General features: G+C 43.4%; 1 protein-coding gene and 1 long non-coding RNA gene across 3 annotated transcripts; one reads left to right on the top strand and one right to left on the bottom strand.

Annotated features, from left to right (window-relative positions):
• Nucleotides 1–1,012: 1,012 nt before the first annotated feature.
• Nucleotides 1,013–6,438, top strand: GJB2 (gap junction protein beta 2). The gene is made up of 2 exons (XM_041768189.1): nt 1,013–1,219; nt 4,332–6,438. The coding sequence occupies exon 2, from the start codon at nt 4,354–4,356 to the stop codon at nt 5,032–5,034; it is 681 nt and encodes a 226-aa protein (XP_041624123.1). The 5' UTR covers nt 1,013–1,219; nt 4,332–4,353; the 3' UTR covers nt 5,035–6,438.
• LOC121498148 lies at nt 2,557–22,834 on the bottom strand. Of its 2 annotated transcripts, none has more exons than XR_005989620.1 (5): nt 22,697–22,834; nt 4,256–4,468; nt 3,570–3,956; nt 3,202–3,415; nt 2,557–3,120 (listed from the first exon to the last, which is right to left on the bottom strand). It is a non-coding gene; the product is annotated as an uncharacterized LOC121498148 (long non-coding RNA). The 2 variants fall into 2 exon arrangements; XR_005989621.1 differs by having other exon boundaries at nt 3,722–3,956.
• Between the last annotated feature and the right edge of the window lie 1,662 nt (nt 22,835–24,496).

Below are 24,496 nucleotides of genomic sequence, written 5' to 3'. Positions count from 1 at the left end.
ATGAGACCTCATAATCCGAGACCAAGGTTCCAGAGGAACTGAGCAGTCGGGGATCTTCTCCAGAGAACTTGTTAATGCTCCCCTTTCATGGTGTGTGTGTGCAGGAGGAGGGGCCACTGGACTTCATTCATACTCTTTCTTTCCTTTCTGAATAATCTGAGTCTCCCCCACCCCAAACTGAGTAGCCGCCTTGCGATTTCCAACTGCCGAAGGGAGGAGGAAGTGGGCCGAAGTGGAGCGCCCTCTGCTAGGGTGCAGACGGCTGGACACCCACATCCAGGGCACACGGAGAGGACCGTGCCAGCCTTGGCAAGAGAAAACCTGTCTCCCCCACCACCTCCAACCCTAGCCCTTGGCATATTGTTAAAAGTGGTCGAATATGAAAGGGAATTCAAGGAGGCGTTGGTCGAGTTTGCCTGTGAGATTTTAGGGGGAGAATGTAGCAGGGATTTGGCCCACCCCAGTGGCGCCACCTGCTCGCCCACTCTGAGCCCAAATTCCAAGGACGACAGAAGGGACCCTGAGCCCCACAGCGCGGCAGAGAGCCTCGCAGAGAACTGGGCCTCCCCGGCCTGAACTGGAATCTTCAAATCGTTGGGAACGCCTGTTTTCTAATACTTAAGAATATATAGATGAAAGCAGATCTATAAATACAATAGTACTCTTGAACTGGTCCGAGTAGAAATAACAGTAACAGCAACAATTATCCTTTAACCCCACCCATCCCCAAGACGCAGGGAGCCGGGCTGGGGCTTGGCATCCTCCTCGAGTCACTAGGCTCGGCCTCCCGCGCTCTGAGCCGGCGCGGGGGCGCTGGGGTGCCGAGGGGCCCTGCTCTGGGGCGCTTGGGGCACGACGGGGCCCTGAACCTCCGGGACCTCGAGGGGCGATCGAGAGATCCCGGTCCCGGGGAAGCTCCGGCCACCGGGGAGGCCCTGCGGCCCCGCCCGCAACCCTGGGGCGGCCGAGCGGCGAGGAGCCGCCCCCTGCGAGCCTTTCTAAATAGCTTCGGGGAAGAGGCGGAGTGTGGGATGCGGTTAAAAGGCGTCGCTGGAGCCAGCAGGTGTTGAGACCCGGACGCCCGGCGCTCTCGGCTCTGCGGACCCGCAGCCAGTCGGCGGCGCAGCAGCCACAGCGAGCGCGGAGGCGGCCCCGCAGCACCAGCCCGGACCCCGCGGGAGCGCCCCGCCCCGCCCCGCCGCCCCGCCGCCCCGCACAGGTGAGGCGCGCCCGACTCTCGGGGCCCGGGACCCTGCGCCGGGAGAGCGCGGGACCTCGGCTGGGCGGGGGCGCCCGGCGGCGACCGACGGAGGCCCCTGCGCCGTCCCTGTCCCGGGCAGGGGCGACGGCGGACCTGGGGAGGAGGGCAGGGGCGAGAGCGAGCTTCGGGGAGTTTCCCCGGCCGAGCTCTGAAATTGGAATCGGGCTGCTCCGGCCGGACCTGCGGGGCGCGGGGTGGGAGAGCGGGGACGTGGTAACGGGAGCCGGGGCCGGGCCGGGCCGGGCGGGGCGGGGCGGGCGGGAGCAAGCCCACCGGGCGGACGCGGTGGGGCCTGGGGCGCTGGACCCGCCGTAATACTCCCCGGGAAACTCGCACAGCCGCCCCCTGCGTTAGGTGCAGCCGCCAGGGCTGCTTAGTGACTGCAGCTCGGTTCAGACCCACAACTCCGCGTCGTTGGTGAAGCAGGAAGCTTCGCGGCAGGGAGCTGACCTTTACCTCCGCGCACCGGCTTTGCTCGGCAGCCCGGGAGGGCGGCGGAGGCGCGCCGGGAAGCCCGAGGCTCTGCCCGGAGCCCGACGCCCAGGACGCAGCCTAAGCCGAGTTAGGGGTTCAGTTGCTTCTCTTTTTCCTGAACGGTCAAGAACGTTTGTCTCCAGGTGGACTTTCCAGCTGGAAGGAAAGCTTTAGGACCTTTGTGGCCAGTGAGGTCGTTCGCCACTGAGAAACCTGTTCCTTAGGGTGGTGTCGCGGCCCCCCAGCGGCCCCTCAGAGGGGGGATATTAACCAACACGGCGTGTGCCTCCCAGTTTCCTGACGTCCAGGCCCAGGGTACCAGGACCGATCACTGCGACTGTCTTGGGATGTTGGGGCCACCGTGTCCCCTTAGCTGTTTGAGTCCCTTTCAGAACTAGCACTAAGTCAGGCCAGTTAGAGACCCCGGGAGGGGATGGGAGCTCCTGGGCAGAGGTCAGCCTTCCTAACAGGATAAGGACTAAGAAGAAGCTAAGGGGTAAGGAATTTTCTTTTGCCATTTCTGTAACCTGGTGATCCACCCAGTGCCTTCCCTGAAGAGCAGAACCAGCTCCTCCGCTCACTTCTGGCCGCACTCCAAACAGTGACAGGGTGGTGTGGGCCAGGTAGGAGCCTCCCTGCTGCCCATCTGCCAGGTCAAGAAAGGCTCCCTGGGTGTCCTGAATACTGAGAACAATTCCTTACTGCTTGGTTGGTCCATCTTGACCTACTACCCCATCTCATCAAATTTTAATTTGCTCGTCTTCCTGAAAGGATCTTTAAAACAGGTAGTTTTAAGCCAAGAGCTTTAAAAAACACACACACACAATATACAGTTTATTTCGAACTGTCTTTTTCTCAACTGCTGGTGATCCGTCAGGCTTACAGAAGAGTGTGTGATCTTTGGCCCATGCAGGAGCAAAGGCATAAGCCCCACCCCCTAGATTTTTAGCCAGATGTATTGATTTAAACCACCTACAGTTTATTTTACTGAGTTCTGCTTTCCAGTTCAGAAGTGCCAATGAGGACTAAAGTGCCAATGACTGTCTAATTTCATAAAATTGTTTGGCTAAAAGATGAATTTGGGTTCTCCTAAGGACCTCCCAGAGAGTTTGTGTCTAAAAAGTCGGCGTTGAATGGAGACTTAAGCCCCGTTTCTTCCAGTTGATGTGTCTCTTCGTCAAGCAGAGTAGGGCTGTTTCTCTATCATATTTCACTCTTCTGTAGGCTTCCTGTCTGTGACTCTTCTCCATGTCTCTCCTGCCTCCTCTGGCCCCGGTGGCACTAGATGGCTTCAGCTGGACTTGGTGCGCCCCAAGATGAGGTGCAGTGATGAAAGGTGTTCATTCCAACCCTGCTTAGGAAGTCCATCAGGATACAGGACCCAACTAGCTCAAAAGGAGGAGAGCATTTAAAGTAAAAGAAGGATTCACTATCAGTTTAGAAGGGGTGGAAAGCCGATTACTCACCAGAATTGTGGAGAGGTGGAATCCTGTTTACAGAGGGGTTGATTGAGACAGACGGGGTGTAACTCTGAATAAATGAAGACACTTCATATCCAAGGATGAAGAGAAGGCCACTGTCTCACGGAATATTGATCCACAGGCTTCTCCAAATCCCTTTTCAATGAGTAGTACATTACCCCAGCAGACTTTGGTTTTGAACTTCAATACATTGACTCATCTGGTAGGGCCAGGGAGGAGGGAACCACTGAATTACATTTTCTGTCATTTTTAATGTGCCTCTTTAGAAACACTTCTAAATTAAAGCCATAGCCCACAATAAAAAGGCACAGTTACAACAATTACCCTAAAGTAATTAGTACTTCAGTACTAACCGAGCAATCAGTCCCAGCATGGCAGTGAGGACCTCCAATCCACACATGAAAAGGATGCAAAGATCCATGCACAGTGGCTTTGCTTCCAACCTGCTCCTTTTTATATAGAAAAAGGAAGTGACACCTTTTGTGAAATTTTAACTTGGGAGTACCTTCAATGTAAACTCGCCCATCAGTACCAGTCATTTCACTGCTACATCCCAAGTCCGTGAAAGTGAACGGAGGTATTTGCAAGGAAAGTGGCTCTGCAGGGAGAAGGCCCATTGGCCTCCAAGGCAAGGCTGGCCTCAGCTACTGTCATCTCCAGTGGTACCATCCAGACCTTGAGGCTAACGGGCAGATGCAACAGCTGAGTGCAAATCGGGTGCGGAGTAACTCAGGCTGAGTCTGCAGACAGTGCAGAGAGTCGGGTCAGCACTAATTAGGGCCTTTAAGTTAGTGAGGGCTTTTGCTTGTGGTACTCCTCCCCCACCCCCAGAATCTTTATTATATGCTAAGCATTGGGTGAATTATTCAGGTGAATAAGCTACTCTTTATTCAAGAAAGCATGCAAACATGTTCCAGGTGGTTTGGGAACTATACATCTAATCTTATAGCAAACTAGGTTGGTTTTGTTTTCACCTTTTTTTGGTGAGGTTATGTAAGAGTTGGTATTTGCTCAAGGAGAGATTTGAGTGCTCACTTACCTGGGACTCAGAGAAATCTTCCGAATTCTGTCCTGACAGAATTGAAATTGAACTATGTTCACTTTGCCTTTTCTAGCACAGTCCACCCAGAGGAGAAGATGGATTGGAGCACACTGCAGACTATTTTGGGGGGTGTCAATAAACACTCCACCAGTATTGGGAAAATTTGGCTCACAGTCCTCTTCATTTTTCGCATTATGATCCTCGTTGTAGCTGCGAAGGAAGTGTGGGGAGATGAGCAAGCTGATTTTATCTGCAACACACTACAGCCTGGCTGCAAAAATGTGTGCTATGACCACTACTTCCCCATCTCTCACATCCGACTCTGGGCTCTTCAGCTGATCTTTGTGTCTACCCCCGCTCTCCTGGTGGCTATGCATGTTGCCTACCGGAGACACGAGAAGAAAAGGAAGTTCATTAAGGGAGAGATAAAGAGTGAATTTAAAGACATCGAAGAGATCAAAAGCCAGAAGGTCCGTATCGAAGGGTCACTGTGGTGGACGTACACCAGCAGCATTTTCTTCCGGGTCATCTTTGAGGCAGTCTTCATGTACGTCTTCTATGTCATGTATGATGGCTTCTCCATGCAGCGTTTGGTGAAGTGCAACGCGTGGCCTTGTCCCAACACAGTGGACTGCTTTGTCTCCAGGCCCACGGAAAAGACCGTCTTCACAGTTTTCATGATCGCGGTGTCTGGAATTTGCATACTGCTAAATGTCACTGAATTGTGCTATTTGCTAATTAGATATTGTTCTGGAAAGTCAAAAAAACCAGTTTAACACATTACCCAGCTAGTGGATAAAAAGAGAGGGTGAAAAGGATGAGGCACAGGTGCTTTGCTACCAAGGCATGGTCACCAGCATTTCCCAAGATCAAGATTCTTAAACACAACCATTTGAAACTGTTCTAGATCTAAGTGAAACTCCAGATGCCTCCAACAGAGCTTTACTCTCCTAAAGCTTGAAAACAAAGGCATAATTCTATGCCTATACTGATTTTTACTACAATTAGTTCTAGTGAAGCCCAGTGCTAGGACGGGTTGCGGGTGTAAGGACTCTCCAATTTTAAATAAAGGACATCAGCATTTGTTTCTCTTTCTTTGAGGAAAGGAAAGAAACCCCAAGTTCTAAAGAGGACACTGAGAAGGTTGGGTTGGTCCCCTTAGGATTCCCTTTGCCATTTTCCCTGAATTAAAGGTGAACATAGAGATTCTTGATTCTTTCATTTACTTGGGAAGTTTTAGTATCTAACAAATGGGCAGGGTTATCTAATGCTTCAAACACTTGTCACACTTTTTTTAAGCGAAAACTTTAAAGTGGGATATGTTCTTTTGATCTGCAAGATATTCTGAAACCATTAGATGTTCCTCCTGTTTCAAAGGCTCAGATTATTATATATATATAAATGGTGTGCAATGAGATACCATCACGGTATCGTGAAAAACATGGTTTTTCAGTTACGAATAATTTGCAGTGCCATGTGAAGCTGTTTGCTGTACTAGTTGTGGTATGTGTCACATGAAAGCATTTCAGCCTCTCACATGTGAAACTCCCCAAAAGTACCTAGTGATGGCTTATAATGGCAAAGGGCCTACTGTCAAAAATTTAGGTTTAATTGGTTTAATTTTGCATAAGAAATATGGGCCGGATAGACCACCAACTACTACCAACTACAGGCTGGCTCAAGACCCCGTCTTTCCTGTACAGTATTTACCTTTTCCAGGACTGTGGTAAATGGTAGGAATACTGATTTAAGGAGCTTGCTTGGGAATATTTTATTGCCACAGTACAATTTAATGGTGCAGAACAAAATGGAGGGGAGGGTAAGTGACCATTTTTAAAGAACAGATGGAAAAACTAGACTCTAAATTCTGATGATTAAAAATGAGTTTTCATCTACTTCCAAAGTTTTGTTTTCTTCCCTCTTCAGCATCTAGCTTTCTTAAATGAAGATGGAATTGATAGATATTTGTTTTTAAATAGAAACTAGAGTTTAGATAAATATTTAGCAGTTCTGTAGGACAAATTGAACTCTAATATTTTCATTGTGCTTGACATGGTTTCCAAAAAATGGTACTCAACATACTTTAATGAGGGTAAATGTTTTCCTGTTGCCAATAATAGCATTGTAAAAACATTTTGTAATAATAAATAATAGCTTTAATTACATGCTTGTAAGTAAAATAATTTTGTAATATCTCAAATGTCATTTAAAATATTAAAATATAATTAATTCATAAGGTAGCTATTTAAAATCTATTACAGTTTTTAATAGAAGAGCAAATTTTAATTTCATCAATAGCCAGTTTTGTATGTTCCTATTTTATATTTCATAACAACAAATGGGTAAGTTATGAGGCATCTGTCCACCATTCTGGGATTCTTCTGCCCAATTACAGAAAAGCCTCTCTTACTAGAAAGTTTGACAGGGAAGGGAAAAATAAAGGTTATTTTTGCCCAACCACATATGCCACCTCGAACAGGTTTTTGACAAACACATGTGCAGTACAATGTACGGACTGGATCTGTAACCTGGAGAATGCCAAGTTGGATTCACATGACCAGCTTGGCTCCTAGAAGAATCATGGAGGCTGACACTTTCAAATGTTATTCATGGTGAAGTTTGGCTGAGGCACGAGAAAAATTCTATAAGGTGTCTTTTCTAGGGGATTTTCTTTCTGTATATTTGTACGTAATCAAAGCTGGTCTTGTAAAACTGCTTTTTATTCCTTAGTGCCCACTTCTTTAGGAAATAAGCCTGGCAGGTCAGCCTTTGCCTGTGTCTGAGAGTGCCTGCTGCCAGAAGGCCTACCTGGCACTCAGGTGCTGGTCCCCTACCGGCCAGCAATGGTCTATCCTTTTAGGTAGAATAAGCCTTCAGCACAAGCACCTCAAAGCATTTTTACACATTACTACTTTTATGTAGAACCATACACCTACACTTTTTACATGGATTTAAGAGGACAAAAGACAGGCTCACCTAAGTGGCTCATTTGGTTAAGCATCCACCTCTTGATTTCTGCTCAAGGCATGATCTCAGGGTCATTGGATCAATCGGGGCTCTGTGCTCAGCAGGGAGCTGCTGAGATTCTCTCTCTCTCTCCCTCTGCCCTTCCACCCCAGTCTCTTTATCTGTCTAAAATAAATAAATCTTAAAAAAAAAGGACAAAAAACAGGTAATTGCAAAGGGATAGGAACTAGTCCCTGGCCATCTTCCACAGTGTTCTGCATGCAGCCTGTTAAAACAGCACATGACCTTTTAAATAGATATGTTCACTCTTATACTCTATGAAGATTATTATTCTCAAGGTTTTAAAAGTCTGGGTCAAAGTAATTACAGATTACTGCTGACCACTTCTAAGAACTTATAGAGAGGTCTGGCCACATGCCTGAAAATTAGAGCTTGAGCTTTGAATGTATTGAATTAAATCCTCAATATATATTTCAAATTTATCATTTGTGCTAGATAAGAAAAAGCTTTGCTGGTTTGTTGGTTTGTTTGTTTGTTTGTTTGTTTGTTTGTTTGTTTTTAAAGACTCCACCAAAGGACCTCGTGTCAGGTTGGCTACATCAAGGCAGTAGCCTCACTGGCCTCATGTGGGCCAGGCTCCAGGAGGGCCTCAGCACTGCAGAGCATCAGTGTATGTGACCTTGGGAGCTTATGAAGCAGCACGTACAGTTCAGCTGCTAATTCTACCTGGTATGAGGTTCATTAGTAACCTGGCACTCGTGGTCTCAACACTTCCATAAATATACAACTGTCAAAAGGTGGATTGCAATCGGTATGAGCGAATCAGGGCCAACTCAGGAGGACAAAGGTAGTGTCCTCCAGGGTGGCCTGACCTGAGCTGGCCACCACTGCCATCATTGACCTCAGCAGTCAACTAGACAGCAGCTGGCAGCATGCTGAGAAGGGCCTATGGTAGGTAAGCAGGAGCTCACTTATTTCTCTAGACTTCAATTTTCTCATCTTAGAATGGGCTTACTGAATACTTCCCAAGGTTAATGGCAACTAAGTAAGATAATTCATGTAAAAGCTTTCTATGAAGTAAAATGCTAAGTAAAATATTGCCACCTGTTTTCTGTTAGATAGACCCCAAACTGGAAATATGATGGGTGGTATTTCAGATAGAAATGACTCAAGCAAAGCTTGATAAACTGGAAGCTGGAAAAAAATGCTCATTTACACAAAGTCTGGAGTAAGTACAATACAGAGGGAGGAGAGACTAGCCACATAAGACAGGAGAGGAGGAGCTGGGTGCAAATGTCACAGCACAAAAAGGGAGACGACAGCTATATTACTGCGTAGTGAAAGAAAAGTCAACAAGGTCATAAAGTTTCCTTTCATTTGGTTAGAGTCTCTGTTACCAAATGTTGTATGCCTAGATCTCATTTAATCCTCACAGCCACCCTGGCAATAGTAGGCCTTCAGGTAGTACTATTCTTACTGAGCTGGCCAGGAAGGTGCCCCTCAGGAGATAACATATTTAGTCAAAGGCCCACAGCAGACAGTCCTATCACACAAAGGCTGTGGGGCTGGGCTTCTAGAATTCCTCCAGTACATTTCATTCCCGTAGCTGATAGCCAACACCAGAGGGACTCGCCATCTTCCCCAGTGTCGATAGGGTTAAGGAGGAGTCCTGACTTCTTAAGACACTCCACTCTACTCCGTGCATCTTGAATTATTCATTTACTCGGCCAATATTTACTGAGTACTAACTGAGTGCCAGGAACTCCTGGGCACCGAGACTGCAAACAAAACAAAATCTCTGCCTTCATGATGAAGGAGGCAGACCACAAACAAATCCCTGTCGGGGACATATGCTGCAGATGAGTGCAACAGAGGAAAATAAAAGTGCATAAGGAAAACAGGATGGCCCAGGGGCAGTAAGGGTTGGTCTTTGGTATGAGGGTGGGGGGCCTCCTGTGAGGGACACAAAGCAGATGGAGAAGCAAGTATCTCAGGGAAGAGTCGTCTAGGGAGAGAGAAAGACCCAGACGCCAGAGTCAGGGAGAGAATGGGAAGAGATGAGGCCAAAGAAGGGACGGGTAGTACAGAGTACAGAGCGTGTGGGGCAGGAGGCCAGCAGAAGAATTCTCTATTGTTGTGCTGAATCTCCTGTTTCTAACCCCAGCCCTCCCGCATCTGTTCTGCCCCCTGGTGGACCCAGAGAAGTCTATTTTCCACTTAATAACCTTAATAGCTGAGAACAGATCCAGGTTCAACCCCAACTTTATTTTCCAGGTCCACACTTCTCCGTTGGTCTTTCATTCATTCAATGTTAAGTAACTACTGTGTACGAACCTACTAGGTATAAGCAAATAAGAAAGAACAAAGCCCATGCTCTAACCTTTGGCAGTCAAGCAGTGGTATCAGTGCCAGGAATTTCCAGGCTTCCCCTCAGGGCAGAGGGGATACTCCTCAGCCCATCAGTGTCCTCCAGAAGGGAGATGGTGCCCAGCACCAAGTGCAGCACTCCAGGATGGCGCAGCATTGGAGTGACTTTTCCAGCTCAAGTGAGCTTTTTAACAGCTTCATCACCTTTCCCCACCTTCAGCTACACCCCACCAAGGTGATTTATGTAATTACAGAATTGATATATAAATATATTTGCATTTAAAATTAAATACAGAAGTATATAGAGTCAAACAGGAAAGTCTCATTTCACAGCCCTGCTCAGAGGTATCATTATTAACATATATATGTATGTGTATATATATATATATATATATATATCCTTCCAGTCTTTTCTCCATGCAATTGCAGATACTTATATACATACACACACAAACATACATAACCACTTTAGTTTGCATTTCCTACATATTTTTTTTTCTGTGATAGCTTATATAATAATATACGCCTTGGAAATATTTCCAGGTCTATATGTATAGATCTAACTTGTTCTTTTTAACAGATATACAGTATTCCGCAGAATGGTTGGGCCATAAATTATTGAAGCATTGCCTTGTTCTAAACAGTTGCACTGGTTCCAAGTTTTCACAGACTACTCCTGCTCCCCTTTCCCTCACACTGCTCCACCCCCACCTCTCACCGAACTTTGTGGTACATGTCACATGGATTTTTCCAACCTAAATGCAGGCCTCTACATTTTCCTTGTCAAATTCCATCTTGCTGATTTTGGTTTATCCCTCTCATCCATCCAGATCTTTCTGGGTCCTGTACTTAGCTTATTGGCAATTCCTTCCAACTTTATGTCATCTGTCATTTTAATTAGCCTGCTTTCTCTATAGTTACTTAAACCAGTAAAAATGTTGAATATGGAACAACCCACCCAAGATTTCCTTCCAGCTCAACAATAATTCATCTTACTAGCATGACTTCACTTTGTAGTTTTAAAAATAAATATTCTTAGCTGCATCTAATTCACAAGTTTTCATCTTAATAGCAAGGATATTATGACACACTTGGTGAAGTATCTTACAAAGATACTTAAGAACATTTACCATTTCATTATCCATTTTAAAAACATATCTATTGAGCTCCTCCTATGTGTAGAGCATTGTTCTAAGCCCCTGGCAATGGCAAAGATTATTTTAAAGGGTCAAAACAGTACAGTCTGGAACCAGTTGGATGTGACAGGCACACAGAAGGTGTTCAGGGTGTGAAATAGTTTCTTTAGGGGGGCTGCAGAAATGAAAAGCTAAATCATGAAAGATGGCAGACTTTTGCCAGGAAAAGACCTGAGACTAGCGGTTAGTTTGGCTTTCTCCACTTCTTTGAGAAACTAATTTATCAAAGACTTTTTCTACCATTCGATGTTATAACTGGCTGACCTATTTCCTTTAGTTCAGACCAGAACCTGCAGAGGGGTGGCAAGCCTCTCTCTGCTGCCATCTGTTGTTAACAAAGGTAACTACCGGGTGCAGAGTCATTGCAGTCCCTGAGGCTTCTCTTGGTTGCAGCAGGGGCACCAGCCAGCATCAGTTTGCTTTAAAAACAAAAACAAAAACAAAAACAAACCTACACCTGAACAGCCACATTAACCCCTTCATAAAAACCTCATTGCTTCCATTGCTCTCGAGTTTGTATTTCCAATTTGTAGACAGACAGACAGCCATTGTTGTTTTGTTAGGGTAACCATAAAAAATTCACACATAAACATATACTATTTCTCTCCTAAATAGTATAATAACCAATATTAGCAAACTTCTATAATCTTACGGTTATAATCAGTGGCTTTTCACAAGCTTCTTAGTTAGGCTTTCCCTCAGGTTTCTCTAAGTATTTTGTCACTTGAATTTTGAAATCTTAACATCTAGGACTATAAATACCATGGTGAGATTATTTCTTACTCAACACTCATCTATGCGGATAGATGAATCTCTTATTTAAAAAATTGCAGGGAGGCACCTGGGTGGCTCAGTCAGTTAAGCATCTGTCTTCACCTTAGGTCATGATCCCAGGGTCCTGGGATCGAGACCTGAATGGGGCTCCCTGCTCAGCAGAGAGTCTGCTTTCCTCTCTCCCTCTGCAACTCCCCCTGCCCCAGCTTGTGCTCTCGCTCGCTGTCTCTGTCTCTCTCAAATAAATAAAATCTTTTTTAAAAAATTTAAATTCATTATCTAAAATTATTGCAGCAAATCCTTAAAATTTCAAGGTTATTTGGTTTTACTTCCTTACATTGTAAGAAGGGAAAATCACCAAATATAGTCCACTCTAATTTTTCAGTATCCTTATTAATCATGATTTCTATTTTTTTAAAACCTGAAAAATGGGGTTAGGGCAATTTTGAGTCACAGCAGCTCAAGAAAGCATGGCTTTTCCCCCATTTGCTCTGCTTTTACCAAAAAAGAGAGAAAGAGACTTTAATTTGAATAGATAATTGAACACCTATGTTCATAGAAGTGTTACTCACAATAGCCAAAATGTAGGAAAAACTCAAGTGTCCATTAGCAGTTAGAAGAATAAACAAAAGATGACACATGCACACAATTAGATATTATTTGACCTGAAAAGGAAGAAAATTCTGACATATGCTACAACAAAGATAAAAATTGAAGACATTAATCTAACTGAAATAAGCCAGAAAAAAGCAAATTACATATGATTCCACTTTTACGAGGCAGCTAGAACAGTCAAATCCATAGAGACAAACAGTAGAATGGTGGTTTCCAGAGGCTAGGGGCAGAGGGGAATGGGGAGCAATTGTTTAATAGGTTCAGTCTTAGATGATGAAAAGTCTTAGAGATGGATGGTGGTGATGGCTGCACAATAATGTGCTTTAAAATGTACACTTAAAATGGTTAATATGGTAAATTTTATGCTCTATATATTTTGCCATAACTTTTTAAAGTGAAAAAAGAAAGATCTCTTTTCTCAACACAAGAGACAATGGATGGTATTCATTGAAAGACACTGATTGTGATCACAGCGTGTTTAGAAGGATTTTGAACTCAGATACACATCAAACACTGTTAATGTCTTTATCGTATTTTATTAGTGCTATAATGCACCAAAATAAATTCCTAAGCCCATATATATTAACCATAAACATTAATCAGACAAGTCTGAACACACAGCTGAGTCTTTCCCAGACCTATTGAAAAACAGTCATGTTCAAGTCTGGTCAAGTCATTCAGGAAAGAAGTTCCAGAAAATTACTCTGCTTCAAATACAAGTGATATGCTAGAGTGACCTTTCCTAGCCTCAAAAATATGTATAGTACTCTCTGTAGCCAAAACCAGATGAAATATTATGAATAAAAATTATTGTCAGGAATAGTGATAAAAATGTGGGAATAAAGGGAACCTCTCATGACCAGATCTTTAAAATTCACATTTCTCTACGTTCCTCTATTGTTGTTAATTTCCCTGGCAACTTATTTCCTGAAACTGGTATGAATTAGAACTCATTATAGTAACCTGGTCTATTTTTCATTTCTCTCCCAAACAGAAGCAGAAGTTTTCATAATAATCATATCCTCCATATCCACAAACATATGGGGGATTGAAAGAATTTGCTCCCAACAGACAGCAAACTTCCAACTGTTTAAATGATACAACAAATTTAAACTCATAAACAGAACTTTTTTTCCATGGGATTTTCATTCTTAGGAGTCTTTTACTATCTTTGAAGGGCATCTGTGTGGCTCAGTCGGTTAAGGGTCTTAATCTCAGCTCAGGTCATAATCTCAGGGTCCTGAGATGGGCCCAGCATCAGGCTCCATGGTGGGTGTGGAGCTTGCTGAAGATTCTCTCTCTCCTTCTCCTTCTGTCCCTCCCCCAACTCTCTCTCTCTCTCTCTCAAAAAAAAAAAAAAAAAAGAGTCTTACTACCTTTGGGTTTCCAAAACCATATTCCCATGCTCTAGGAAGTAGCAAAATCAACATCTTTATGAAAAACAAGGAATGGGGCACCCTGGGTGGCTCAGTGGTTTAGCGCCACCTTCAGCCCAGCGCGTGATCCTGGGGTCCCTGGATGGAGTCCCACATCAGGCTTCCTGCATGAGCCTGCTTCTCCCTCTCTCCCTGTGTCTCTGCCTCTCTCTCTCTTTCTGTGTGTGTGTGTGTGTCTCTCATGAATAAATAAAAAAATCTTTAAAAAAAAAAAAAAAAAGAAAAAGGAATGAACACCTGTTGTTGTTGCCTGTCTGTTGTGTTGTTGTTTTTGTTTTTTTTTTCCAATGATGTCCTCTTGGCTCCTTCTACTTTGTAATGCATGTTTTGTTTATTGGCCTGGGAGATCGTCAAGGGTTTAACTAAGCTACTACAGGGTACTGCTGCCTCAGCATCTATTCTGTTTGGCCAGGTAACCTGTAGGGGCCTTAAACTAACCCTAGCCCCTCATGCAAGTGCATGCCCTCAACAGAAGCCCACAGAGTCACAAGTATATATACGTTCCTGACATGACTTCCCCAGCCTTGTGATAGTCTCCCTACCTCCCGGGGCCTTTCCCTTTTGTGTGCCCTGCATGAGACCTCCATGGAGCTTACCAAACCCAGCTCTTTTTGGCTTGAACTGACCAATCTAACCTTAGCCCAGGATTCCCAGAGCACTGCACCCATGAACACTAATAAAGGCACTGGTCCTGCCTCTCTCTCTGTCTGCCTGCACCCCGCCTTGAATTCCCCATGTGGCCTCTTGATCTGCACTGTGTCCTTGCCTCAGGACCTGTGAGTAATAAGCTTCTCCATCTCAATTTTTCTTGTGGTCTGTGGTTGAATCACAGCTCACCATCTGGCACAGCGTGCTCCATTTAACAAGTGTTAATTTAACAAAGTCAGAATGGAGTTAAGATGTGGTCCCATCAAAAAAGAGAACAGACGAGAATTGGTCCAGCCCTTTTGATTCTGAATCAATAATGAGTGTGCAGAGAATAGTATAGGAAAGCCCCGAAGGCTCATGAGAAAACTCAGTTGACTCCAAGGATGAACCAAAATACTTTGGTGAAAGAACACCAAACACTTCTAGATTCATCAACTCAGTTACAGCAAGGCTTTGCAGGAGTTCTAAAGACTTGTAAAACTCAATCCTCGGCTCTAAGAACTTACAGAGGAAGATGAGAGCAAAGGAAAAAGGAATGGTCACATTCCCTACGAGGTGGGATGAGCTGGGAGGAACACATTTCATGTAGAAGAATGACATAAGCAAAGGTGCAAAGGGAAAAAGGAAGAAGCTTAGGTATGCATTTGAGGGCTCCGAAGGAGGGTGGGAAGGGGAAGGTGGATGAGGCAGGGCTGTGGAGCCAGTAGGCAGAAAAGTCAAGAGGATGGGGGTTTGTTCGGCAGGCAATGGGAAGCCCCTGAATGTTGCAGAGTTAGAGAAGCACACAGTCCAAGCAGAGCTCCAGAAAGATAACTGACTCCAAGATGGTTGTAGAAGAAATAATGAAGGGAGTCAGGGACATTGTTTAGAAAGCTACTGGAATAGTCAGATATAGTAATATGTGGCCAAATTAATCCCATGAAAGAAAGGAAAGGCAAATATATATGTTAAATAATGTATTAATAATCATGACTTGCTAACAGATTAATTTGGAGAATGAGAGAGAGAATAAGACTCTAACATGACTAACTTTCATGCCTGAGCAGTAGAAATTAGAAATAAGAAAGTGACCTAACTTCAAGTGGTATATTCACTGTAGAATGAACAGTACAAGAACGGCCACCTAAATTTCTCTCATGACCATTAGGATTCTTAAGATAAAAGATCTCAAAGCCTGTGTCATTCTAAAAACAAAACACAAAAACCATGAAAAACCCTCATACCTATTTTTCAGAGAATGAGAGCTCTACCACCAAAATTTGGGATGGCAGCCCTAGGGGCTCAGTGGCTGTGTGGGTTTGGGCTCTGAGCTCCTCTTAAAATTGATAGTGTGATCTAATCAGAATGTGTATTTAAAGTCTGGGTTGGAACAAAGGATACATAGATATTCAGCCACACTGTCATTGACCACACCACCACCCAGATTGGAAAGATACACCTCTTTCAGAAGACGGTCAAAGTCATTTGCAGGCAGCTCTTTAAAGGTTTACCATCAACATCAATAGTACTAGCTAATACTTGTAAGCTGCTTTATAAGTTTTACCTTACACCTTTACTTCTCTAGATTCATTTGAGTCTTACACATCCTTTGAGTTTGGTGGTATTATTCTGGATCCATGGTTATACAACTTATAATAATAACCAACATTTGGACTAACTTTTAAAAATATCAATTTGAGAAAGCTCTTGGCAGGGTAGCTGGCACATAGTAGGCCTTGACACATCTAGTTGTTACTTCTTCGTGCCCGCATTTTACCTCTGCACTGCGATTAACACAGGAGTGACCCTCACATTACAGATGTGCAAACTATGCTTCAATATGAGACAGCCAGCAAGGGGACACATCGGGATTGGAAAGACTTTAGCCTTTTGCATCCTTTAGTGTATAATTCAATTTGAATATATGCCTAGGAAAGCTTTTATGTAGCTGGTGAATTATTTGAAGCTTCCCTACTATTTCAACAACTGACACTCAACATAAGAACATTCCCTGTTTTTAAAATGGAGTAGCATCAGGGAATAACTAAAGTTTGGGAGAGAAACAAGCTTTTCAAAACACTCCACCATTACAGAGTCAAGAGTACGTGTGTTTGAACTCTGAAATATTTATGCTAAGACAAATAGAAGAAAACTGATCTTCTACCAATCCATATGATCTCACTTCCTCCTGTCTGGAGGAGGTGGCCATGCTAGCAGAAGGAGGCTGGCAGCAAGGGCTCTGTGCTCTGGATCCCTAGTAAAGTACAGATCAAGTTTTGTACTCATTAAATAGCTCCTTGCACCTGGGGCACACCCTAATTTCAGGTCTCAGGCTGGAGTGATTCAACATGTGGAAGGGAGGCCTTAATTAATGAAAATGCTAGGGTATTAGAGGAAGCCATGGTGATTCAGCAAGCATTTTTACTTCTGAGTCAGTCTCAATCATAGGCAAAACTGGGTTAGGATGGGTTTTTAGAAAGGGTGTGAGGCTTCATCTTCAACAACCAATGAAGAAACAGAAAAATCCTCAGTGAGGAAGGAATAATAACAGGTTAGTGCCTTTAATGAGGTATAGAAGTGATTGGGGAAGCTTCAGTGATAGTTCCCAGACCTACAAGGCCTAAACCCTGTTCAGACAACAGGCATACACTTAACAAACACATGCCAATGCGTGAGGAGGTAGTCCAGCTATAGGCACTGAGCCTATGCAGCCAAGCAGACAACCAAGGTCTAGGCCACACAGAACTTGGTCAGCAACAGATCCAGTAAGGAGGCCGGGGGAATTCTCTGGGATATCAGCAAATCATGTCAACTGTGCTACTGCTGTGGTTTAGGGTGCTTCAGCTCACCTAAGCTGGAGAATATGAGATCCAGGTGTTCCCCAACCCTAAGTTCTGGAAAGAAGTGTTCCTGTCTCCTTTCCTTTCCACTTAATCAAACAACACCTATAAAGCATTAACAGATGTTGATTCTCCTCTTAAATGCTGAAATTCAAAGGTAAATAAGGAAACCTGTACTGCTGACAAACCTCTCACTGAAATAAAAAATAATATTAATAAAGAAATAAGCCAGAAAGACAACTATCACACCATGTAAGACATATTCCAAGTGGGACTTCATCCCCTCACTCCTGTCTCCATGAGGGTGCTTCTCAAGGTGTTCTCTCCCTTTCTCTCTCTCCCTCTCTCCTCTCTCATTCGTTTTCTCTTTCTCTCTCAAATAAATAAATGAAATCCTTTAAAAAAAAAAAAAAGAAAAGAAAAGGAAACACCCCCATGAGGCACCAAGAATAGCGAATTCACAGGCACAGAAAATGTAATGTTGGTTGTCATGGGTTGGGGAGGGGGAATGAGGAGATGACCCTCCTTGGTTTTCAGTTCTCTGATACTGAGGTTTCACCCTCTAACTGTCAACAGTGTCAAAGGGCTGAGTGGACTGTAGGGCCCCCACAGCCTCCTCCTCAACCCACTCAGGAGGCCAAGTGTTCCAGACACCATTCTGTCAGTGCTGTGTCCTCCTGCTCACCACTAACAGTGTTGACATTCAGTTACCATGTCCCATGTCTTTGGGGCTTAGAGAGGTGAGCATTCTTCGCCCTCTGACCAAGATATTCCAAGTGTGAGATCTGCAACCCTTCTCGGCACTAGAGGTAAAGCATTAGCCAAAATAACACTCTTACCTGTTCTCTTTGTCATAACTTACACAGAGTATCCTCTGGGAATCGAATGGCCTAGTCCATACCATTTCAGCCTCTCCTAACAGCACTGCAAGACCCAGCAAGGAGGCCAGGGGTATTCTCTGGGATATCAGCAAATCATGTCAACTGTGCTACTGCTGTGGCCTAGGGTGCTTTGGTCCATGCCCAAGCAATTGGAGAATATGAGATCCAGGTGTTCCCAAGCCTAAATTCTCCTCAACTTCATCACATAGCAAATGCCCAAGACAGTCCAAGAGCTGGTACACTGCTTCCACCGTTGCTGTTCAGTTAGATCTTCTCCTCAAGGGCCTCCCAATCCTCCCCGCCTACCACCCTTCCTCACTTCAAACCTCATCACCCAGACCCCATCACCGAGACCTCAATTCACTGACCTTCATGCATACCTAGCACAGTGATCCCCAGCAGTGAAGGGACTCACCGTGCATTCTCTCTGCACACCTGCTCCAGCTGGGGAAAATTGCATAACTGTGCTTGTTACCTTCAGACCAACCTGGGACTGCCAGTCTCTGTATGACCTGGTTTTGTGTAATCCTTTTACTCATTCCCAGCTGGTCTTGGAGCCTGCCTCACTCTTGTGAATGACCAGTCTCTTGGTCCTGTCTCTTTCCAGAAAGATGAATTAATCCTATCTCTTTGCTTTGGGGTCCACGTGCATGGGTGGGTAGAGGAGAATCCTCCCAGAATTTTTGGATTTCCTGTTGCCTGAAAGATATATTCCTGCCTCACTGGTTTGTTAGCCAAAGGCCCTTTGCATCTGATGCCAGTCTATGGTTCCAAATTCACCTTTTATTGCTTCCTTAGTGAAGTCCTTCATGCCAGCCTCTGATCTCTTCCTGGGCCTGCAAACATGCCCCATTATCTTTTTTATCAATTGTGATAAAGTACGCACTACATATCCTTTACTATTTTTAAGTGTACTGCTCAGTAACACTGAGTACATTCATACTGCTGTGCAGCCATCACCACCATCCATCTCCAGAACTCTTTTCACCTTATAAAACTGAAATGTCTCCATTAAACAGCTCTCCATCCTGCTCCACCTAGCCCTCAGCAACCACTATTCTACTTTCTGTCTCTGTGAATGTAATTATTCTAGGTACCTCATATAAATGAGATCATATAGTATTTGTCTTTTAGTGGCTGATTTATTTCACGTAACATAACACCCTCCAAATTCATTCATGTTGTAGCATATTGCAGAATGTCCTTCCTTTTTAAGACTGAATCACAGTTCATGGTATGCATATACCACAGTTTGCTTAACTGTCAATGGACACTTCCATGCTTCAGCTATTTTGACTAACACTGCTATGAACACGGGGGTATAAATATCTCTTTGAGACCCTGCTTTCAATTATTTTAGGTCTGTATTCAGAAGTGGAATTGCTGGATCATATGGTAATTCTATTTTTAATTTTTTTAAAAACTGCCATACTGATTTCCACAGTGGCAATACCCTTTCACATTCCCACCAATAGTGTGCAAGGGTTCCAATTTCTCCACATCCTTGCCAATACCTGTTACTTCCTGTTTTTTTGTTATTAGTCATCCTAATGGGTGTCAGGTGGTATCTCATATCTGCTTTTGAGTTTCCCTAATGATAGGTAATGTTGAACATCTTTCCGTGCGCTTATTATTGGCCACTTGTATCTCTTCTTTGGAGAAATATCTGTTGAAATCCTTTGAATTGGTTTCATTTTTTTGTTGTTGAGTTTTAAGAGTTCTCTACATATTCTGGTATTAATCCCTTATCAGATACATGATTTGCAAATCTTTTCTCCCATTCTGTGGGTTCCCTTCTCACTCTGTTGGTCACATCCTTTGATACACAAAAATATCTAATTATCATGAACTCCAATTTGTCTGGCTTTTTCTTGTGTTTCCTGTGCCTTTGGTGTCGTAGCCAAATGCAACATCATGAAGCTTTAGCCCTACGTTTTCTTCTAAAAGTAACAGCTTAAGTGTTATATCTTTGATGCATTTTGAGGTAATTTTTGTATATGATGTTAGGTAAGGATATAACTTCATTCTTTTCATGTGGATATCCAGTTTTCCAAGCGCCATTTGTTAAAGAAACTGTCCTTTCCTTACTAAATTGTCTTGATACTCTTATCAAAAATGATTTGGTCAAATTTGTAAGGATTTATTTCTGTGCTCTCTAATCGAGTCCATTGGTCTATATATCTGTCTTTATGTCAATACCACATTGTTTTGGTTACTGTAGCTTTCCACTAGGTGTTGAAATCAGGAAGTGTGAGTCCACCAACTTTGTCCATTCCTCTCAAATTTGTGTTTTTGGAGTTCCTTGAGATTCTATATGAATTTTAGGATGGATTTTCTTACTTAATATCTTTTGCTCTTTGCCTTTGCTACTTTTGTGTCCCTTGTCTCAGCATTCCTTTCCAAATATCATTTAAATCATTCAAAATCCAGCTCAACCTCTACTTGACTATCCTCACTTGAATTGATTTCTTCCTCCTCTACACTCCTACTTCACTCATTTCCTGTATCGCTCATTCCAGACAGCCCCTGACCCTTCTCATGGTCCCTTAATTCTCAAATGTCATCCAATCAAAAGTAGGCCTTTCTATTAGTCTTTCTCGTAACACCATGTGTTTGTTTTCCCTTTAAAGTGCTCACCATGATTAATAATTAACTAATTCCTAAGTTAATTTTCACACATGCAGATCCTAAGACAAAGTTCTTTCACATTTTAACATCTTTGAAATAGAGCTTTGTGTCTTACAACTGATAATGTCTTACCATCATAATTAGAGCTTTTATTTTGACTGAACATAAGTAATGATATGTCTTACAATCAAAGGTACTTTTGATTCGATGAAACACAGGCTGTGTCTGCTTGTGTACCTGTTTAATGATTGTCTCATTAGACTGTAAAAGTTCCAAGAAAGGGGAACCTGGGTGGCCCAGTCAGCAAAGCATCTAACTCTTGCTTTTGGCTCAAGTCAAAATTGCAGGGTCATGAGATCAAGCCCTACTTTGGGCTCTGGGTTAAATAGGGAGTCTGCTTGAGATTCTCTCTCTTTTCATCTTGCTCTGCCTCTCTCCCCATACTCTCTCTCTCTCTTTCTCTAAAATAAATAAATAAATCTTTTTAAAAAAAAAAGTTCCAAGAAAGCAGCGGTCAACCCTGCTCACCATGGCACTCCTAGGCCTTGCTCAGTCTGTTTGATGCAACTATTTGATGAATTAATGAATTATAAGTTCTTTGAGGCAGCTAGTAAATACATTGTGCTTCCCTGGAGGTTCCACAACCCCTACAACAGCACTACCTGCACTTGGGCACTTGCTGAATCAACAATTTTCAAGCTAGATAGAATCTAGTGCCTGATTGGTCTATGCTCTTTGATAGAAATAAAAGGATTAAACATACCTCGTTCTCTTAGAGGAAAAAGCAACGCAAGACCTGTCAGAACCCAATGGCTTATGCTTTTTTTTTTTTTTTTCCTTGGCAAACACCTGATCTGGTCTTTGTAAGCAGAATGCTGTTTCTGAAATTTCTACACACACATAACCTTTCATTTTGCCTTTGTGGCAACACACTCTTCCTTGGAGACATTACACAGCAACCATTTATGAGTGATGTCATTTTTTTTTCTCAAGAGAGTTAATATTATCTGTTAAGAAAATGACACATACTTCTATGCTCTTGGTAGCTGCTAACTATTTATAAAAATGTTGTCCATTCATAACAAATAAACTGAATCATGAATAAACAGGAAATTACATTTGTCCTCTTGTGAGGGGTCACTGAATCCTGATCTGGGTTTGCCAACTGTGAATACACAGAGGCAGAGTTTGGGCCAGATAAGCACAGACAAATTCTTCAACAACAGCTCTACTAACAGAGAGGCAGAAGGAAGAAAGAGGAGGACATGGATTCCCTTAACAAAGGCAAGGCTTTTTCATTGCTACCTGTTTATTCTCTGCCCAAAGTGAAAAATGAGGCTATGTTTTGCCATTGAGTCCTTCAACATTTGAAGAATTCACTAATTGTGTAAACACCTCTATTCAGAGTAATCAGCTTTTGCAAAGAAGAGGAAATAATGACATCTAGACCAGTGCTTCTCAAACCATCTGTAGTAAAAGGTTATTTTTTTCCTAATCTCTTGAAGACTGATACTTTCGCAGATTACAGTATAAATACCACAGCAATGACAAATTACTACAAAAGTCCAACTAATAATAATGAATGTCATTTTTTGAGCAGCAACTATTAATCAGGCACTATATTCCACTCTTTCATACAGTGGGTCACCTCGAATCATCTTCAAAACAATCCTACGTGGATAGTCTCCTATTTGCACCAATTTGGGCACAGGAAGCTTGCCCGGTGCTAAAGAAGTGAGGAGGGGCAGACTGGTGATCTGAACTCAGACATTCTCATAGTTATTCTGAAAAATATGCTTGTGTGATCATTGCTGCTGATGGCAGGGAATTTGTCAGCAGAATTAACTGGAGAGGCTTGCCTGGCATCATCTCTGCTCATTCCTGACAGAGTTGTTAAGGGGTCGGGGAGAAGGACTCATGGCAACTGGTGGAGAAGAGCAATCAGAGATGAGGCGCTGGGTGAGGGAAAGAAGAAATTACACATTAAGCAAAAGTAAAATTAAAATGAGAGGACTGCAAAAGGGCAAGTGAGAAGAAAATGTAGCCAGTAGAAGCCAAGAAAGAAAAGAGTAGGAAAGGAATCAAGAAGGTAATCTGTGAACAAAACCTGTTTAAGCAACACCATGAGGAGCGCCTCCAAACTTCAGTTCCAGAAGTTTTATGGTGCTGTCAGGCAGTCTGTCCTTCCTCTAAGAGCTAAGGTTATTTTAAGGAGATGGATCAGGAAGTTCAGGACACACCCATCCCTCCTGTGTGTCAGTTTCACCCAAGCCTGTTGAGCAAAGTCTAGTCTCCTAAGGCCTCCCAGGGGATGATTCAAAGACACACCCCTTCACCTCCTACCACACGTTTCGCAAGATGGCTCAGACGTTGTTTTGACAAATTTCCAAAATCAACTAGGTTGGCCAATGGGTTTTATTTAATGCTTTCACACACTGCTAACATAGCCTTTATTAGATCTAAATTCATCCCTTCCTTCCAGAAGGCTATCCTCCCTCAGCCCTGCATAAATGCATTTTCTGACCAAGCTTCCAAAGGCAGAGCCTCCTCCTCAAACACTCCAGCTGTCTCTACCACCTTACCCACTAGGTCTGCAGCAGCATGGACCATCATCTCCTGAAGTCGACCACCTCCTGGCAACTCCAGCACGGCATGTGGAATGGATTTAAGCAAAGGCCATTTTCCAATAACTTGTCTTAGGTCATAGTTGTCCCTTTGGAGGGCACACAAAACAAGCCTAAACTTTCTGGGATGCATGCACACACTGTTTAAGAGCAAGGGCTGGAGAGCCAGCAGACCCAGATTAGTATCCTTGCTTTGCCACTCACTAGCTGTGTGACCTTTCTGAGCCTCCATTTTGTCACCAGAAAACTGAGGACCCTATGAATTTCACTGGCTTCCTACGAGGATTTCTCTTATTGGGACATAATTGACATAACATTATATTAATTTCAGGTGTACAATGTAATGATTCAGTATTTGTATATATTGCAAAATGATCACCACAATAAATCCAGTTAACATCCATCACTATGCATAGTTACAAAATTGTCTATTGGGCAGCCCAGGTGGCTCAGCGATTTAGCGCCACCTTCGGCCCAGGGCATGATCCTGGAGACCCAGGATTGAGTCCCGTGTAGGGGTCCCTGCATGGGGCCTGCTTCTCCCTCTGCCTGTGTTTCTACCTCTCTCTCTCTCTCTCTCTCTCTGTCTCTCATGAATAAATAAATTTAAAAAATCTTTTTTAAAAATTGTGTCTATTGTGATAAGAATTTTCAAGATCCATTCTCCTAGCTACTTCCAAATAGGTGATACAATATCATTAACTATAGTCACCATGCTGCACATTATATCCTCATGACTTAATTCATTTTATAATTAGAAATTCATATCTTTGGACCCCCTTCACCCATCTTGCTCATCCTCTACCCTCCACCTGCCATCTCAGGAAACCACTAATCTGCTGTCTATATGAACTGTATGGGGGAGGGGTGGGGGTGTTTTATGTGTCTTTACTTTTCTTTGTTTAGATTCCACATATAAATAAGATCATATGGGACACCAGGGTGGCTTAGTGGTTGAGTATCTGCCTTTGGCTCAGGAACTCCCAGAGTTCCAGGATCCAGTCCCACATCGGGCTCCCTGCATGGAGCCTGCTTCTCCCTCTGCCTATGTCTCTGCCTGTCCTTCTCTCTGTCTCTCATGAATAAATAAATAAAAATATTTTTTAAAATAAATAATAAATAAATGAGATCATGTAGTACTTTTTCGTTGGACTTATTTCACTTGGCACAATGTCTCACAGTCCATCCATATTGTTATAAATGGCAAGATAACTCATTCCTTTTTATGGCTGAATAATATTCCTTTCTGTGTGTATGCATGTGTCACATTTCCTTTATCCATT

The sequence above is a fragment of the Vulpes lagopus genome, chromosome 8 (genome assembly GCF_018345385.1).
Source record: "Vulpes lagopus strain Blue_001 chromosome 8, ASM1834538v1, whole genome shotgun sequence".
In the NCBI taxonomy this organism is placed as follows: domain Eukaryota; kingdom Metazoa; phylum Chordata; class Mammalia; order Carnivora; family Canidae; genus Vulpes; species Vulpes lagopus.
The sequence above is the reverse complement of the archived record's forward strand: the minus strand, read 5'-3'. Positions and strand labels throughout refer to the sequence as shown.

Excerpts from the sequence above, each read along its gene's own strand:
- GJB2 (XM_041768189.1), top strand. The coding sequence starts at position 4,354 with ATGGATTGGAGCACACTGCAGACTATTTTGGGGGGTGTCAATAAACAC.